The sequence below is a fragment of the Etheostoma cragini genome, chromosome 10 (assembly GCF_013103735.1).
Source record: "Etheostoma cragini isolate CJK2018 chromosome 10, CSU_Ecrag_1.0, whole genome shotgun sequence".
NCBI lineage: Eukaryota > Metazoa > Chordata > Actinopteri > Perciformes > Percidae > Etheostoma > Etheostoma cragini.
This window is the reverse complement of record NC_048416.1, coordinates 22,275,063-22,293,248: the sequence shown is the minus strand read 5'-3', so window position 1 is coordinate 22,293,248 and position 18,186 is coordinate 22,275,063. Positions and strand designations below refer to the sequence as shown.

General features: G+C 40.0%; 1 protein-coding gene across 1 annotated transcript in view; it reads left to right on the top strand.

Moving 5' to 3' along the window:
- Positions 1–18,186, top strand: part of slit3 (slit homolog 3 (Drosophila)) — a 231,777-nt gene that overhangs the window by 176,156 nt on the left and 37,435 nt on the right. Inside the window, exons 11-18 of the mRNA XM_034883388.1 lie at positions 222–293; positions 2,826–2,969; positions 3,584–3,747; positions 7,955–8,105; positions 10,909–10,983; positions 12,291–12,434; positions 13,631–13,774; positions 16,049–16,212. Coding sequence (XP_034739279.1) covers positions 222–293; positions 2,826–2,969; positions 3,584–3,747; positions 7,955–8,105; positions 10,909–10,983; positions 12,291–12,434; positions 13,631–13,774; positions 16,049–16,212 — 1,058 coding nt within the window. The remainder of the gene's footprint in view (positions 1–221; positions 294–2,825; positions 2,970–3,583; positions 3,748–7,954; positions 8,106–10,908; positions 10,984–12,290; positions 12,435–13,630; positions 13,775–16,048; positions 16,213–18,186) is intronic.

Sequence of the window (18,186 nt, the reverse complement as noted above, 5' to 3'; positions counted from 1 at the left end):
ATATATATATATATATATATATATATATATATATATATATATATATATATATATCATACTGTAGGATGCAGAACAGTGCCCCTCTCCAGTGACAGATTAGAGCAGAAATAATGTCTACAAAACAACAAAGTATTTACTTTAGATCACATAAGCTTCAACATGTAAGGGCAGCCTTGTAGACTCTGTAACCTAAATGATGTTGTTTTGACTCTCCTGTGCAGGGTGTTGTACGGAAACAAGATCACAGAGCTGCCCAAGGGATTGTTTGATGGACTGGTTTCCCTGCAGCTACTGTAAGTACTGTCTGTGTGGTCTGTTGTTATGTATGTACCTGTGTGAATGTGTGTGGTCCTCCACAAAACAATCACATGCATTACATTCAGTAAACAATTCAGTAAACAAAAGAATAGTATACACATAACTATGGTACTACCCAGGTAACACTGTATTGTCGGGCATTTGTGTTAGTCGGGTACAGTTTCCTTTAGAAAATGAATGAAGTGGCAACCAATAAACATGCAAAATTTAAAATAAAGAACAGCCTACACGCTCATATGCTGTTATTGCATGTGATTAATCAGCACAGAATATGACTGCTCTGTAGCATAATTTAAAGTATGCTTAGAATTATTTTTATCCTTAATATTGCCATTATGTGGGCTCCAACTTTGGCATCATAATGGTAATAAAGTGTGGCTGTATTTGTATTTAATGTTGTAATTAATGTTCCCAGATTAAGATGATTTGGTGACATGACATCAGAGAGTCATATCCACAGTACATAACCCTTGTACCATGATCACAGCGAAGGCCAATTTTATGTGCTTCAATATACAATGTGGTGGTAATTTTATGAGGAAGAGCAAATCTTGGACATCATCACTATAACCCTTAGCACCTACAGTAGAATCCCCTTTTCATGCATTAACCCTCCATCTGTCCTGCATTGTTTGTGTGTGTGTGAACAGAAAAGTTTTTATGAAATGATCACCATGAACCAAATTGATGCACTGTAATACAAACTGTAAAGGTCTTTCTAACATTTAGTGTCTAAATGTTAGAAATCGTCATGGGCATGGGTTCCAAATGCAGCCGTGGTTGGGCACGCTGTACAGATTTAGACTCCTATAGCGGCTACATTGTTACTGTATGTGGCATATGGTCCTTGCAAATGCCGCAGTCCACTGCAGAAACAGCTAATGTTCTGGGCTTTTCCATCGTAAAGTGAAGCGAAGCAAAGAGAATGACGATGAGTGAATCTAACCCACAAACACCTTTTACAGGCTCAGGTGGATCATTGGGATGCATGGTGCATAGTCAGAGAGAGAAATAGAGAGAGAGAGAGAGAGCAAGAGAGTGGGAGACATGAGGAAGAAGACAGATATGGAGAAACATAACATAACACACATAAATGAAGATACGTTTAGAAAAGAAACTGAAAAAAAGCTAGTGAGAGAGATGAAAGTAAGGTATATATTGGTATATAAGGTGATACTAACATTCAGTATCTCCTGATTGGAAAAGCATTTATATCTCATGTCTGGCCACATTATAGGTCAACCCCACATAGACACCGCCTGCGGGTGTTGGTGCTTGCTCAGCCAGCGTTGGGAGGATACTTGTTTTGATATTTTGCCACTGACAGATTAAAAGCTCGAAAAAGTCAGTCAGTTTTTCAGGAATTTCAAGATGCTAGTATTCTCCCATAGTCTAATATTTGGGGGAGTCTGGTGAATAAAGCAGTGTGTCAAGCTTCTGTGACAAAGATGTGTTTATTCTTTATTGCTTTGTATAGCAACCAGTCTGCTGTTTATATTGTCTGCACTGCTTTGTTTTACTGGTGCAGTTTCAAGAAATTAGTTTCCCCCTGTGAGCTGCCTAATGAGGCGTGGATATGTCGCAGAGCAGCATGTGTGTGCGTGTATCTGCCTATAAGTATTTGTGTGTGTGTGTGTGTGTGTGTGTGTGGGTACACGGGTTGCGCCAGTATAGCCATTCGTTAGGATGACTTAAGATGATTAGGCTGAGCTGCCATACCGAGCAAGCACCGAGTTAGTCGCCAGTCAGATAAAAAAAGAGAGGAGAAAGAGTGAAGAGTGAGAGAGGGACAAAGAATGACAGAAAAGAGTGTTTGTTTGATAAAAGAGTAATCAGATCGAGAATAAGGTAGAAGTACATATAGGCAAAAAGGTGTCAAATTGGCTAAATTAGCTCATGAAGTGCAGATATGGAAGAGAGAGATGGAGGAAAGGGTGGAGGTGCAACCTTTCCTGTCATTTACTTAATCCCTCTATCACATTACTCATTTTCCTTTCTCATTCTCCTCCATTTTGCCTGCCAGCCTTTCACTTAATTCTATATCTGTGTCACTCAAAATTACATTTTCACCTTTCCCTTCACTGTCTCAACTGAGACATCCCCTTTCTTCTATCTCCTCTCTTCCTCTATTTTTCCTTTTCCCCCTCACCTTCTCTCTCCCATCAAAACAAGATATTACACTCGCACCCCACAGTACATATCCCCGTCCTGCTCCAGAAGAAAAAGTGAGAATATATAAAACCGTGATTTTGAGATGTATGTACAGCCAGAACAAAATATAATCATGACTGTGTGGAGAGGGTCGAAAAAAGGCTATAAGGAGGAACTGGGGAAGAAAAAGGGAGAAGAAAAAGAGGAGAAAAGTAGTGGTTTTGCAGTAAAGATGCATCTGGAAAAAACAAATTATGCGTTCATGTTTCGTTTGACTTGTGCACAGAGATGATACATGAACTAAATAAGTAAAAAAAATACAGATGAATAACAAATGACTGTTTTTTATGTTCCAGGCTGCTGAATGCCAACAAAATTAACTGTTTGAGAGTCAACACCTTCCAAGACCTGCAGAACCTCAACCTGCTGTCGCTGTACGACAACAAACTGCAAACAATCAGCAAAGGACTGTTCGCCCCTCTGCGCTCCATCAAGACTCTGTAAGTATTGTCAGGTTTTTAGGAGTTTTTCATAAACCCAGCTGCAACAATTTAAATTAATCTGCAACTATTTTGATAATTGGTTTATTGTTTCTATAGTTTTTCCATTACAAAAAGGCCACATTTCAGGGCTTAGCTAGTTTTTTGTTGTAATATAGAAAAGACAAAACAAGTTAATTTAACAAGCCTTATTTTTCATTTTTGTCACTGTTTTTTAAACATTTCATAGACAAAACAATTAATCAAGCCTATTAAAAGATAAAATTGAAATAATTGTTCATTGCAGCCCTAGTTTGGATCCATTTAGTTATACATTGGTCTTTAAAGCTGATTATCCAGCCAGACAGAGGAAAGAGGACAACATACTTAGGACTACACACATCCCTGTGATGTTGATCACAGGGATGATGTGAGATTGCTTGTTAGATTGCTTTTTTCTTTAAAAGTTTTCCTTTTGATTGATTTAAAGTATCTGTATGTGGTGTTTTTTTTTAAACAAGTTTTGTTTGAATCCTTCAGCTATTAGAAGAGTTGCAAAATGTTGCAAAGTATTACTAAAACTCATGACAACTGAGGCAACTAAATCAAAACTCATCTTTCTCTGTCCCTCTCAGTCATCTGGCCCAGAATCCCTTTATGTGTGACTGTCACCTGAAGTGGTTGGCAGACTACCTGTTTGACAACCCTATTGAGACCAGTGGAGCGCGTTGCAGTCACCCCAGAAGATTGGCCAACAAGCGCATCAGCCAAGTTAAAGGCAAGAAGTTCAGATGCACAGGTAGGAGCAGAGTTCACACAGACACAACTAAACCCAAGCAAACATGCAACAGCACAAGAAACAAAAATCACACCAAATATTTGGAAAATCATCACAGTCATCTTAGCAAGATCAGTGAACTGTAAAAAAAAAAAAAAAAAAAAAAAGTAAGACCGGCCATTTAGTAACATGACATTTCCACCCGTCCTGTTCTCTACAATTGTGCCAATGTGCACAATCACAAGCACATGCAATATATTTTTATCATAGAAGGTCTCATTGGAAAGCAAGCCCTTAATGGTAGTGCTCTGCCCATGGAGCTGATCAAGATCGCTAGATCTCAAATGCTCCTGAAGCTGGTTATGGCTGTCCTCTTTGCTTCAGCCCTTGCTCTCTGCAGTCCCATGCCTCTCCTTGCATCTCCTCTTCTTCTCTGGACCTGTGGACATTTTCGCTATTGGTGGGAAGTTCTCTGGTCCCATCCCCTTCCTGTGTGGATCTGCAGTTGTCTGTTGCCTCTCCTATGCTGTATGGACCCTGCCCCCCTGACTGATTGGTGCAGCTCTCTGTTGCCCCAACTTCCTCCTGTGTGGACCTGCATTCTGATTGGTTCGTGCAGCTGTCTCTTGTGCTTGATCTAACCATGTGGCCCCGCCTACTGTGGCATCACATGGTTCCGTCAAGCGCCAGGGACCGCCGAGCACACACCCACCTGCCTCTCCCAGCCAAACACACGCCTTGGAGAATAAATGAAGGGCTAAAGATTTTAACTTGTTTGATTGCATTTTGCATTGCATGTGTAGAGCTCCTTATACATGGGATTCTAACTGTAGTTTAAATAAGTAGGCATCAATAGGTAACAGTAATCTAACTAAAATATAAATAAACACCCATATCCACCATGAATGAACTGACAGCACACATTTTAGCTAAATTTTCTCCTACACACTCTCGTACTTTTTCCTTTACCACATTAAGATTAAGAGAAATGCTTGTTAAAGTGCATTGACACCAGATTTTGCTTCCCGTTAATTTTAATGCAAAACAGGGCTAGACATTCTTGCTTCTGCTTTAATCAGATTAAACTTTGACATGTGAATTTCCAAGGCTTTCCAATGTCTAGCCACTGAACTCTCACTCACGTAATTTTGTGTTAATAATTATTATTATTAATTCATGTTTGTATTAATGCATGGCAAAATAATACCTGCTGCAAGAGAGAGGGACACCGCTTGGCTCTAGCGAGTGCAGGACAATGACAGAGGCCACTGGCAATTAAGTCTTTGATAAGAAGTTGAAAAGTGGAGACTCTTGTGGACTGCTGTTGTTACCCCCCTCGCCATAGTTCCTGAAGTTTACAGTTGTGCTCAAATGTTTGCATACCTTGGCATAAATTTTGAAAATATGACTCATCATGCAAAATCACTGTCTTTGACTCAAGCATAGTGATCATATGAAGAAATATCTTTTTACACAGTTGTTTGGCTGCTTTTTAAACAATATTTATAACAGAAATAACCTAAATGGCCTGATCAAAGTTTGCATACCCTTGAATGTTTGGCCTTGTTACGGGCACACAAAGTGACACACACAGGTGAAAATTAAAGGTTATTCCCCACACCTGTTGCTTTTATAAATTGCAATTAGTGTCTGTGTATTAATAGTCCATCACTTTGTGAGCTCTCACGTGGATGCACTAAGCAGGTTAGATATGGAGCCATGGGGAGCAGAAAAGAACTGTCAAAAGACCTACGTTACAAGGTATTAGAACTTTATAAAGATTGAAAAGGATATAAAAAGATATCTAAAGCCTTACAAACAACAGTCAGTACTGTTCAATCACTTAGTAAGAAGTGGAAAAATTCTTGGATCTCTCAAAACCAGGCCAAGGTCAGGTAGGCCGAGAAAGATTTCAGCCAAAACTGGAAGAAGACTTGTTTGGGATGCAAAGAAGGTAACGTCAGGGGAAATACAGGCTGCTCTGGAAAAAGATGGTGTGGTTGTTGCAGGGAGCACAATACGAAGGTACTTGAACAAAATCGGTCTGCATGGTTGAGTTGCTAGAAAGAAGCCTTTACTGCTTCAATGCTACAAAAAAGCCCGGTTAAAATATGACCGAAAACACCTTGATGCGCCTCACAGCTTCTGGCACACTATAATTTGGAGTGATGACACCAAAATAGAGCTTTATGGTCACAACCATAAGCGAAATGTTTGGAGAGGGGTCACCAAGGCCTGTAGTAAACAGAATACCATTCCCACCGTGAAGCATGGTGGTGGCTCACTAAAGTTTTGGGGGTGTTTTAAGCTCTAAAGTTGAAGAGAATCTTGTGAAGATTGATGGCAAGATGAATGCTGCATGTTATCAGAAAATACTGGCAGACAATTTACATTCTTCTGCACGGACGCTGCGCATGGGACGCTCTTGGACTTTCCAGCACAACAATGAGCCCAAGCTCAAGGCCAAGTTGACCCTCCAGTGGTTACAGCAGAAAAAGGTGAAGGTTCTGGAGTGGCCATCACTGTCTCCTGACCTTAATGTCATCAAGCCACTCTGGGGGGGATCTCAAACGTGTGGTTCATGCAAGGCAACCAAAGAATTTGCATGAACTGGAGGCATTTTGGGCAGCTATACCACCTGCAAGAATTTGGGGCCTCATAGACAGCTATTACAAAAGACTGCACGCTGTCATTGATTCTAAAGGTGGCTATACACAGTATTAACAACTAAGGCTATGAAGGCTTTTGAACAGTGGTCGATTCATGTTTTTCTTTGTTGCCATGTTTAGTTTTATGATTGTGCCATTCTGTTAGGACCTACAGTTCAATGTGAATCCTATAACAGATAAAATACTTGTGTTTTGCCTGCTCACTCATGTTTTCTTTACACATGGTGTGTATATATATATATATATATATATATATATATATATATATATATATATATATATATATATATATATATATATATTACCAATTCTTCAAGGGTATGCAAACTGTATGAGCACAACTGTATGTTTATAACCATACCCACACTATGTCCCACCTGCTTTTCATATGGCAAAATCTGGTCTGGCCACACCTGTACACCTGCCTCCACTGTCTATGGGCAGAGCTTCAGTGCCTAGTATGAGTGATCCCACCACCTCTGTAAAGACCGCTTCATCCTTTACTGCCCCAACTGACTTTTAAGAAAAAAATTAAACTTATTCTTTTATACAGGTTTCCATATCCTGTCCTTCTTTCCTCTGCCTTCCCTTTCTTTTCTTTCTCGCTCTTTTGCTCTCTCAGTCAACTTGCCAACCAACAAGGTTTGTGACCACCCAGAGATATCATATATTCTGCCACTTAAATGAGCTAATCAGCCAATTCTTCCAACAGATAGACATAATTTGAAGAGCAGTGATCTTTTACTGACTTCAGATCAAGGTTGTTCATTGCACATGACCCCTCAAAAGGTGGTCTTAGTTCTTTAAGGACAAGCAGAAAGCATATGAGCCATAAAGGGTGTGTGCCAGGAGAGAGTGGAGACAGAGAATGAAAGAACAAGTAGTCTGTGCCAATATAAAAAGCCGTCTGATATAGTAGAGTAGCGAAAAACAGAAAAGGTAAAATTGACCAAGAACAGATAGACAAGTGAGGTTGAAAAAAAAAGAGAGGTAATGATAACCATGAAAACTATAAAGCGTGTTTGTGGTGCACAAATACAAGTGCTGCATAATGTAAACCAACTCTGGTCCACAGGCACTGGTGATCATAAATAATATCTGCTCACATTATATTTAAATAACAGAAGTGGTCTTTGGCTCAACTTGTTAAATAAAAACATCCAGGGTTAAACATTTATCATCAAAAGGATTCTATAAATCCACATTTTACCATTGCTTGTATGGTTATTGGGATAATATTTTGTCCTTCATTATAAGGTTTACATAGGGACATCTTTAAGTCTGGTCTTGTGGGACAAGATTTGTAATAAATACCTACAGAGTCTAACATTGAGAACTTTCTGTCTCTCTGGTTCTGTCTTTCTCCTTGCCCTCCATCTTGTTTTATTTTTTCATTCTATCTTCTGCTTCCTCTGTTGACTTCATTTACCTGGCTATTTTTCTTCCCTTGCCTTTGAACCGGTTGTCAATCCTTTTGTCTGTCCCCCCTCCCTGTTTTTCTGTTTCTCCCATGTCCCTTTCTCTCCCTTTTGGTCTTTCCCTTGCTCTTTCCTCTGCAGGTCAGGAGGACTATCGTAGTCGTCTGAGTGGGGAGTGTTTCCAGGATCTGGTTTGTCCAGAGAAATGTCGCTGTGAAGGCACAGTGGTCGACTGCTCCAATCTCAAACTGACCCGTGTACCTCCACACATCCCCGAACACACCACAGACCTGTAAGTCAGCCGGTGTTTCCTTTATACATACACATTGCATGTAGTATATGAACAGATGATGAAACATCAGATTGAAAGCCATGTGTTCGACTGCTCTAACCTGAAACTGTAAACCACCACACATCCTTTAACATGCCACAGACCTGTCAAGAAGTTATTCACTTTGTTAGGCACAGACACACACACGCACACACACACACACACACACACTCACTCACTCACTCACTCACTCACTCACACACACACACACACACACACACACTCACTCACTCACTCACTCACTCACTCACTCACTCACTCACTCACTCACTCAAACACAAACACACACAGTCACTCACTCACTCACTCACACACAGTCACTCACTCACTCACTCACTCACACACACACACACACACACACACACAGGCACAAGCTTGCATACATGCACATATGCAAAGCACACCCACATGTCTGCATTTCTCCATCTCTCCGCCTCTTTCAGAGCAGTATCATGAATGTCACCTTTCATTTTTAGCTTCTAGACCAAAATGCCTCTCAACAGTCTTTTCCATCTCCGTCAAAGTCCCAAAGGAGCCATCATCATGTCTGGCAAAGGGTCTCACACTAGAATACTGAACAGTCCCATGGATCATTTATTTTACTGCTGAAAAATGAAAAGGGAGTAACAGATAACACGCAACAGGAATACAGTAATCTGAATGCGTATAAGGTTAACCCCTCTCTATGTGTTCAGAATCTGTTTGGCAAAATAATAATAATGTAATTATAATAAAATAATAATGTAAGCATGTGTGAGGGTGGTGAAGTATCATGCTAAGAAATCATGATAATATGCAACAATAAATCAGCATTCATTTCAGCTACGGAAGCGTAGCATCAAATTTCCATGGTGTAATTCAAAAGAGAAAGGATCAAAGCCATAAAAACTGTTCATTATTTGTCATAAAATACACTCCAACTGAGACCAAAACTAGATTGTCTGATTCAAAACTGCAGCACAGGAAAAGTGTGTTGCCGATATCAGCACCTGGCACTTGATTGAATATTCAATAAAATAATATTTCCACACAGGAAATAGGAATCCAGCCAGAGGCAAAGTTTTACCCAATAATGCTGAATCACTTCACATATTTAAAATGTTTGTAGAGGATGGAGAGCTTATACCATGGCTATCACTTTGGTACTAATGGAGAAAATCTGCAGAATAAGGAACCACTGCATCAGATGCAGGAGGGTTGCTTAGAATGGGGAATTCAACCATGGCTGCCACTTTAAATAACTAATATGCAACTATCCCACAGACCATTAGCCCCCAATTCCTTTCTCTCTCTCTCCGGTTCTGTTTATCTCTGTGAACCCTGGTATCCTCCCTCCTTGTCACTCTCACACTCACACTCTCTCTGTTCCAAGGGTGCTTAATGTTAAAAATATAAACTTTGTCCTTATTGGTCTGTTAGAGGGCGATTCAAAGTTTCTATTTTTGACAGCACCTATCTCTTTCCTTGTCTCTTTTCCTTAAGAACCCAACCAACCAGTAAGCTTTTGAAGGCCTCAAACACACACACACACACCCACGCATACACACACACACACACACACACACACACACACACACATACACACACACACACTCATTGGGGGCGGCTGTGCCTCAGGGGTAGAGCGGTTGCCTGCCAATCAGAAGGTTGTTTGATCCCTGGCCCTGCAGTCCCATGTGGAAGTGTCCTTGGGCAATACACTGAACCCTGAGTTGCCCCCGATGCTGCACCATCGGAGTATAAATGTGTGTGAGTGTTTGTGGCACCTTGTACGGCAGCCTCAGCCATAGCAAGTGAATGCGTCTGAATGGTGAATGGTCCTTTTACTATTTAAAAGCGCTTTGAGTAGTCGTTTCGACTAGAAAAGCGCTATATAAGAACAGTCCATTTACATATACACACACGCCACCAGTTGTGCCCTGTGTAATCTGCCTTCTCAGGGGAGATCAGGAGAGGTTGTGGCTGAGCTGCTTGTATATTTCTCTCTTCTCTCTATCTTTCTGTCTTTCTTTGACTAGCCTTAAAACTCCTTGAGATCACACACGCCCTTGAACGTGTTCAATATGAATCTGAGAATTATTTGCAATACAATTGTACATTTTGAGGGATTGCATCGCAATTCAAAGAGATTGTCATTTTTACCCTCTCACATGCAAGTTATGCAATGTTATTTTCCACTGTCGACTAGTTCTGACTTTGCTATATGTTATTTCAGTTTGGCTTTATCAAGGTGCATCCATCTTTTACCTCCCCGGTAACTAATTAGAAAGTGTCCCCTCCAGCTGAACTTTCACTTTTTTCCTGGATTTCTCTTCCTCTGCCTATTTCTCTCTCTCTCACACACACATACACACACACACACACACACACACACACTCAGAGACACACACATAAACAAAAGACATCCTTTTAGCAGCAGCTTTTTAGTACAAATTACCTCAATAAAGCAGATGTCGAGCTTCCTATCTCTCAAACTGTTTTCTCTTGGCTTAGGGCAGTGTGGGTATTGATGACCACATAGAAAAGATGCATTGTGCTTCCCTTCCCTTTTCTTTTTTTCTCTTTTCTTCTCTGATATGTTTAATTATTCTTCCCTCCCTCCTCTGGTTTTGTGGAGCATCATACGTCAATGCCTCCACTCACTTGCAGGCTCTCTCTCTCTCCATCTTGTTTTTGTGAGCATTTTCATGTGTTCATTTGTGTATTGACTTCAACACAGTTTGTTTAATGAAATAACTCACTCCCTCTATCTTTCTCTCTTCAGGCGGTTAAATGACAATGAGATTGTCATCCTGGAGGCTACAGGGACGTTTAAGAAGCTACCTAACTTGAAGAAGATGTACGTATACTTTTAAAAACATTTTTTGTTTGCTTCTTATTTATAGTTGTTATTTGTTATTTACTCATTGATTGCATTGAATGCATTATTGCTTTTTTTCAGTAATTCTTCTCTGCTATGTATTGCTGATAGAGGAAGGAAGGAAGGAATAGCATTGTAACTACAGATGACTGAAATAAGAACAGATTGATGTGAAAAGATGGAAAGCGTTGGATGGACAGAGATAACGGAGGCAGGAAGAAAGAATTTATGAAAGATAGGAAAGAAAGGAGAAAAGGTGATAGAAGGAAGAAGGGAAGGATGGCAAAAAAGGGAAGAAGGGAAAATGAGAGAGACATGAGCAAGGGAAGGAGGAAGAGGAGTGGCTACTAGCTAAAGACAGGTAAGAGAGTGGGAGGGACAGACAGAGATGGAGAGTACCTTACTCTAGGGCGGGAAGGAGGTTTGGAGGAAGCAAATATTAAATAGAAATAGAAGATGGGCCTTTGGTTCAGATTTACTGTCACTCCTTATCTACAACCTCCTCTAGGTCTGTGTGCGTGTGTGTGCGCGTTTGTGTGTGTCTGTGTGTATGTGGTTGTCAGAGTGAGATAGAGAAAGACAGAGCAGAGACCAGAAGTTGATTTATTGAAGAGGAAATTGCTAACCATCTAGCAGTGTCACTGACGATAAAGATTGGGTAGCACTCATTTCCATTTTCCTTCTCTAAATTCCTCCCTCTCTTCTTCATCTGCTCCTCTTCTCACATTTTTTTTGAGACTACTTTCTTCGTCCATCCACTCTCCTCTCCTCTCCTCTCCTCTCCTCTTCCATGAATCTGATAAGCAGAAACACAAAACTAGCTATGGATGAAAACTACAGTAGTTGTGATAGCTATCCTCTCAAGTTATTGTCTCTGTGGCCAAATGCTCTCTTTTCATTTTCATGTTTCTCATTATGTGTGCAAGGAAGAGATATAGCAATCACCACTTTTCTCATTTTATTTTGTGTGTGTGTGTGTGTGTGTGTGTGTGTGTGTGTGTGTGTGTGTGTGTGTGTGTGTGGGTTGTATAGAGTTATAATGATGGTTATTTGAATAGCTATTGTACAATAAGAGGACATTAGGATGATGAAGAGAATGACATTTATTAGTTGAAGGGACGTGATTGATTATGATGTGTGTAACACCACTTTCTTCGTATGTGTTGGCATGCATGGTTATTTTGTCTGTCTGAAAGACATCATAGATGATCCTGCATGTACTGTAGTTAAAACAAACACAAGCAGTACAAACTAAATATAACTAAAAATAATTGTCCTTTCTGCAGCAACTTGAGTAACAACAAGCTGAGGGACATCCGTGATGGTGCGTTTGATGGAGCGGGTGGAGTTTTAGAGTTGCTGCTGACGGGGAACAAGCTAACTGGACTGCAGGGACGCATGTTTAAAGGCCTCATTGGCCTGAAAACTCTGTAAGTCTTTACATTTGTGTGTATGTGTGTCAAGTGAAATAACGTTAAGCAATTATGCAGGCTACATGTGACCCCACAATGAATTTAAAATGTGTAAACATTTTTACTTTTAAAGTATATTAAGAAAAAAACAAGTTCTTCTCGTACACAATGTATAATTGCAAAAACAGGAGCTATGAAATCCCCTAAACTCTACTAGCTGTCCTGTTTACTTTCCAAATGCTATTTTTTTAACAAAATGGTTGTGACGCCTTAAGCCATGCTGACTATGACTTGTGTTATCATCTGCCTTATGGTGGACTTCAGTAACTTTTTCTTCCCCAGACTAAAAGAGAGGACCAGGATTGTTTACTTACTCACCCTCTCATCATAGCTAATGACAGCATATTGTTGTTCCTCTATTTTGGGCACCCAACATAAATAGGCTAGAGTCCAATTAAGGGTTACAGGATAGTGTACAAAATCATGAGCTAATGTTGTCTGTGTATGCTCAGTAATGACTACCTAATGCTATCATGTATATATATATGCAGACTAATGACTCTCTAATGGCATCATTGCTGTCTCTGTATTATGTTAAGAGGCTCCCTGCTCCAGTAATAGCCTTGCTAACTAGGTTAGCCTGTCCCAGAGATTGCTAATGCTAACTAACTCAGTTAGCCTGGTCCCACATGAATGCATGTCAAAAGCTAATGTCATATTCCAGACTCTGTCACGGTTGTCCTGTGGGGGCTGGTTTGAATTTACCACTGCTTTCTCTTTTAGTTTTTTCCATACCATTTTCCTGTTATTTTATTCTCTTTGTCTCTTGTTATTCACCCAAAGTTTGTAAATCTGTGTATATTATCAGGACAAACAAAGTCTGTCGCTAGCAATAATGACGCAGTGATTAGTGACGATTCTCTCCGACCAATCAGCAGTCCGCAGTTTTTCACATCACCTTTTGGTATTGCCCCAACTCACTTGGAACCTCGATTGAGGTAGTACTACAAAAAGCACCTGTTAGCAGGTACCAGGGACTTTTTTCGTAATGGAAAACCCCAAAAGTTGAGTCGAGGCGAGTTGAGTAGATTCCATGCAGTGGAAAAACTGCAAAAGATTGCCTGTCAAAAAACATCCTAGGTTCAAGGTAAAACAAAATGGGCAAACTTTTTATCTCTTCATTTATTGAATATATATGGAATGTGTATTTCCAGAACGATGCGGAGCAACCAGATCAGCTGCATTGACAACAGTACTTTTACGGGTCTGAGCTCAGTGCGTCTGCTGTCGCTGTACGACAACAGGATCTCCAGCATTGCCCCAGGAGCCTTCTCCACCCTGCACTCCCTGTCCACCATGTGAGTTCCATCTGACAACTTTTCCTTGTCTTTGTAGTGCGTATTACCCATTTTTTGTTGTAGTTGTTTTTCCATTTCCATTCCATTATTTTTGCTATCTTTCAATCTGGCAGTATTTCAACCCTCATTTGTCTCTGCTTTTCTCTTTGTCTTTATCTCTCTCTCTTTCTTTCTTTCTTTCTTTCTTTCTTTCTTTCTTTCTCTGACTGAGAGTCTAGCTCTGTTGTGGGAGTAATCTACCATCTGTAGCATCTGTAAGGACAACAGTGCCCAGTGAGCAACATGATCACTGGGCACTGTTGTCCTTATAGATGCTCTCCATCATTATCGACTAGTTTGGTCTGGATCCCAGGACATTTGTTTTCAAAGCTAAATATAGCTCAGCATCTGCACACCCACACCCGCACAAACACGCAAGAGCATATGTGAGCTTGTTCTATCGTCCCATAGATCAACACACCTGCTGTAACAAAGGCATGAATTGTTTGCATATTCTTTAAAGTTAAAAGTGTGTGTGTGTCTGACACAGACATACAAAGTCTCTTCTCTGTCTGCTCTCACTTTCTTTTCCTTCATACTTGCTTCCCTTGTTCTGCCTTTTTGTGTTTTGCTCCCTGTCCTGCTGTGTAGCTGTCATCTTCCATTTACGTTTCTATTTGAGTCTTTTTGCTGGAAAGGTGGGAGACAAGAGAGGTGAAATGAGAACAGGGGAGAGGGAGCATGGATGGATGGATGCATTGTTGCATAAACTCAGGTTTGCACAGTGGGGCTGTTGGTGATTATCACTGAAATAATTGTATGATATTCTATTACCATCATCCCAGTCCTTTTATGTCCTCACTGTTTTGGTTTTTTTCAGCATCAGTTTTTTATGTATAGTAATTTCTGTAGTAACTTTATTTTGTATGTAACACCCACCTGCCGTTTGGCGTGAAAGATCGATTTTTTTATTTCTAGACCTTCTGTTCTTAACACTTCCTCTATTAATGTCCTTATATTTCCTCTGTTATTCTCCTCTTCTCTCTAACTCCTACTATTCCCTATATCAGTTTTGGTTTGTAATGCATTGTTTTCCAATAGAGTTTGTCTGTTTAATTAAAAGATTAACACATTGGTAAGGAAGGAAGGGATTTAGCATAGGTCTGGTTGCCAGGCAGCAATGTCAATTCATTACAAGGAAATGAGGAAATAACTCGCCCATATCTATAGCAGCACATGTTAACATTGTAGCTCAAACAGCAACATTCAGTTTTATTGGTTTAGCAGACATAGTGAGAAGCAATATGCCACTTGCACGTCTTGACACGATTTGGATACACGATTAAAGAGATAGGTGTGTGTCGTTATGCTGCTAAAATTTAATTCCCTTAGTTTCCAATTATTTTTTCTTTTCAAAGAAAGGACAATTAAGGAACAGAATTTTAGATTCTTGCTAAAGTCCTCATTATTGTACCACCTAATGTAACAGTACCCCTAAATCCCCAAAAAAAAGAAACAAAAAAGTAATCACTGAACTGTAGTTAATCTTAAACAACGGTGAGTGAATGCACTTAAGTGCACCGCCTGTCTAGTATGTGCTGCTGAGGCCTCCTCGGCCCCCATTCAGTTTAAATATGGTTCAGCATAAATATTACATGAGCAGTGTTACAAAAGAAACAAAATGCAATGAGGGATGATCAAAACTGAATGAATGTACAGATAACCTTTTCTCTTCTTCTTTCTCCCTATCAAACGTTCTCACTCTGCCACCTTTTACTTACCATTCTCCATCTCACTTGTACTTTACAAAATGAAAACAAATAACTGATAACCTTTTCTTTTTGGCTTCCTTTTGTTCCCTGTCTCTCCCATCCTCTCTTTATCTTAATCTTAATTTATTAAAATGTTTGGCTGATTGAAAAACTGTTTTACCTATGGGGTTTGCAGTGTAATGTACAGTATACCATACAAATTGATATTTTTTATTATTAATATTGGAAAAGGCTCTGAAAGAATTAGCTGATAAACTCTCTTTTGCCTTATTAGAGGTCTACATCTGCTCAGAAATTATACATCAATATTTTATTTATGAGGGCAAAATTCAGGGAAAACATTGATTGCAAGTGTGTATCATGTTGCCATGATGAATTCATTATATTGTGGAAACATGTATGTACTGTAACTACAATTGTGCAACAATATGTTTCCAATATTGGTGTCCATTTTGTTTGTTTTGCAATGACCCTGTTTCAATGATTTCTTTCTTTCTCTCTCTGTCCACCTTGATTTTCATAGTAACCTCCTGTCCAACCCGTATGTGTGTGATTGTCATTTGGCCTGGCTGGGTCAGTGGCTGAAGAAGACCAGGGTGGTCAGTGGAAACCCTCGCTGTCAGAAGCCAGCCTTCCTGAAGGAGATCCCCATCCAAGATGTGGCCGCCCCAGACTTCACATGCGATGGTGAGACTCGACTGTTTTTTTTTGTTCCATTAACATAATTAGAGATAACACTGCTTATACATAAAACGTTGCTTAAAGAAATTCTGGAGTGAACAACACTTGAGAAAGTATAGGATTGGTCTACCATGTTCCATTATGTAAAGCCAGCATTTGCAGTTACACTGGAGTGTCAGGAAACCAGAAAGGTCACAATCTGAAACAAAGAACACGTTTTTAATACATACTTTTTGAGACAATAAGGTTTGTAATGGGAGCAAAGAAAACACAATTAGAATGAAGAGAAATTCCTGCTGCCATGCAGGTTTGGGTAATGAGAAAAAGTCAACTATTTATGTTGTTGCAACTGCATTTTTACATGAGGGTTTTACTCAGGTTGACTTACAACTGTTCTCACAAAGAAATATTGTCACATCCTCAGGTACATCAGTTCTTTTAGTTTGTACTGGACTCAACTGAAGTGATAGCATGTTCATTCCTGTTTCCCATCTTGTGTCAAACTTTAACAATCTGTCCAGATACTAATTGCAAAAACTTCCATCATCCAATGTCTTAAGGCAGCAGATACACGCACACATGCACATCCTCAGCGGGGTATTGTGAGGACAGAATGATCAGTAACTACTGGCAAATAACAGCCATATATGACATCAGCTTGTGGTTTCTACAGTTATGTTGCTGTTGCCACGACGATGGCTGCCTATAGCGACGTAGGCCGCTGTTTTGGCCGCCAAGTTTGAGCCATAGACAAAGTGTGGTCTGGCTCTGCTGTCTATTACATATTTGTTTGTTTATAGCTTCACACTTTAAACTATATTCAATCTCCACTCTTTCTCTCTTTCTATCTTGTTCTGCCTTTATCTTCGTCCTGGGTTTCTTTGAATTCATTAGACTTTTGTAATTTCCTGTAGCTGTGCTGCAACCATTTAGTGAAAATTACTTTGGAAAGTAGTTAGCCAGGTTTGCTCAAGTAAGGAAACTATTCATTATTGCATCTTGCACTCCCATACACACACACACACACACACACACACACACACACACACACACAAATTCAGCTGCGCAAACATAAATTACAATGGCTGATATCGCTCTCCAGTAGTTCTGCACTTATGAGGACCTTACAAATGTCTAACCTTAACTCTGTGATAATCCAAATTGGTATATAAACATATAATAACATAAGTCCAATATGTTTTTTGACCTACAATCTAGAATTTGAAATGTATTATTTTTGTATCATACTCAAACACTATCGTTTGAGGATGGGAAGCAAAGACCTGGATCATCACCAACGTAAAATTTATTTTTCTTTGACTCAAGGCCCAACTGCCCTAACATATCCTGCTGGCAGTCAGACAAACAAACTACCAAACTGGGGCGACACAGGCTCTTGGGGACGGTTAAATCTCCACACTCTGAAGGTGTAAATCTCAAAGTTGTTCTTAAAAAAATGGAAGCAAAAGAGTGCACACAAACACACAACCAAGGTCCCCGTGTCCAGTCTATTTATAGTTGAGTAAAATGACTGTTAAGTTGTCCAGAGGTAGCCGGGGGAAGGGTAAAGTTAATTGAATTTGTGAGAAGATATTTAGCGCACATTTAGATGTTGGTTCAATCAGCCAACTGTGGAGTGAGTCAGCCCACGGCTACACTTCCCTGTGGACTCAATAGCTACACACATCAAACAAGACAGACGCTCATACACACAGGCACGTAAGCGGCCATTTGCTCAACATTTAGTCATTATCACAATTAGAAAACTACAAAGTGGAGGAGGAAATGACCATGGGACAGGAGGAGATAGGTATTTAACAAACTGAATGTGCACCAAACTCATACACTTATGCCTCCACACATGCATTCATATCACTGTAGCCCATGGCAGCATATTGGCACAAAGCACCCAAGTATGAACATAGAGCATCACAATATTTCTCTCTCTCTCTCTCTCTCTCTCTCTCTCTCTCTCTCTCT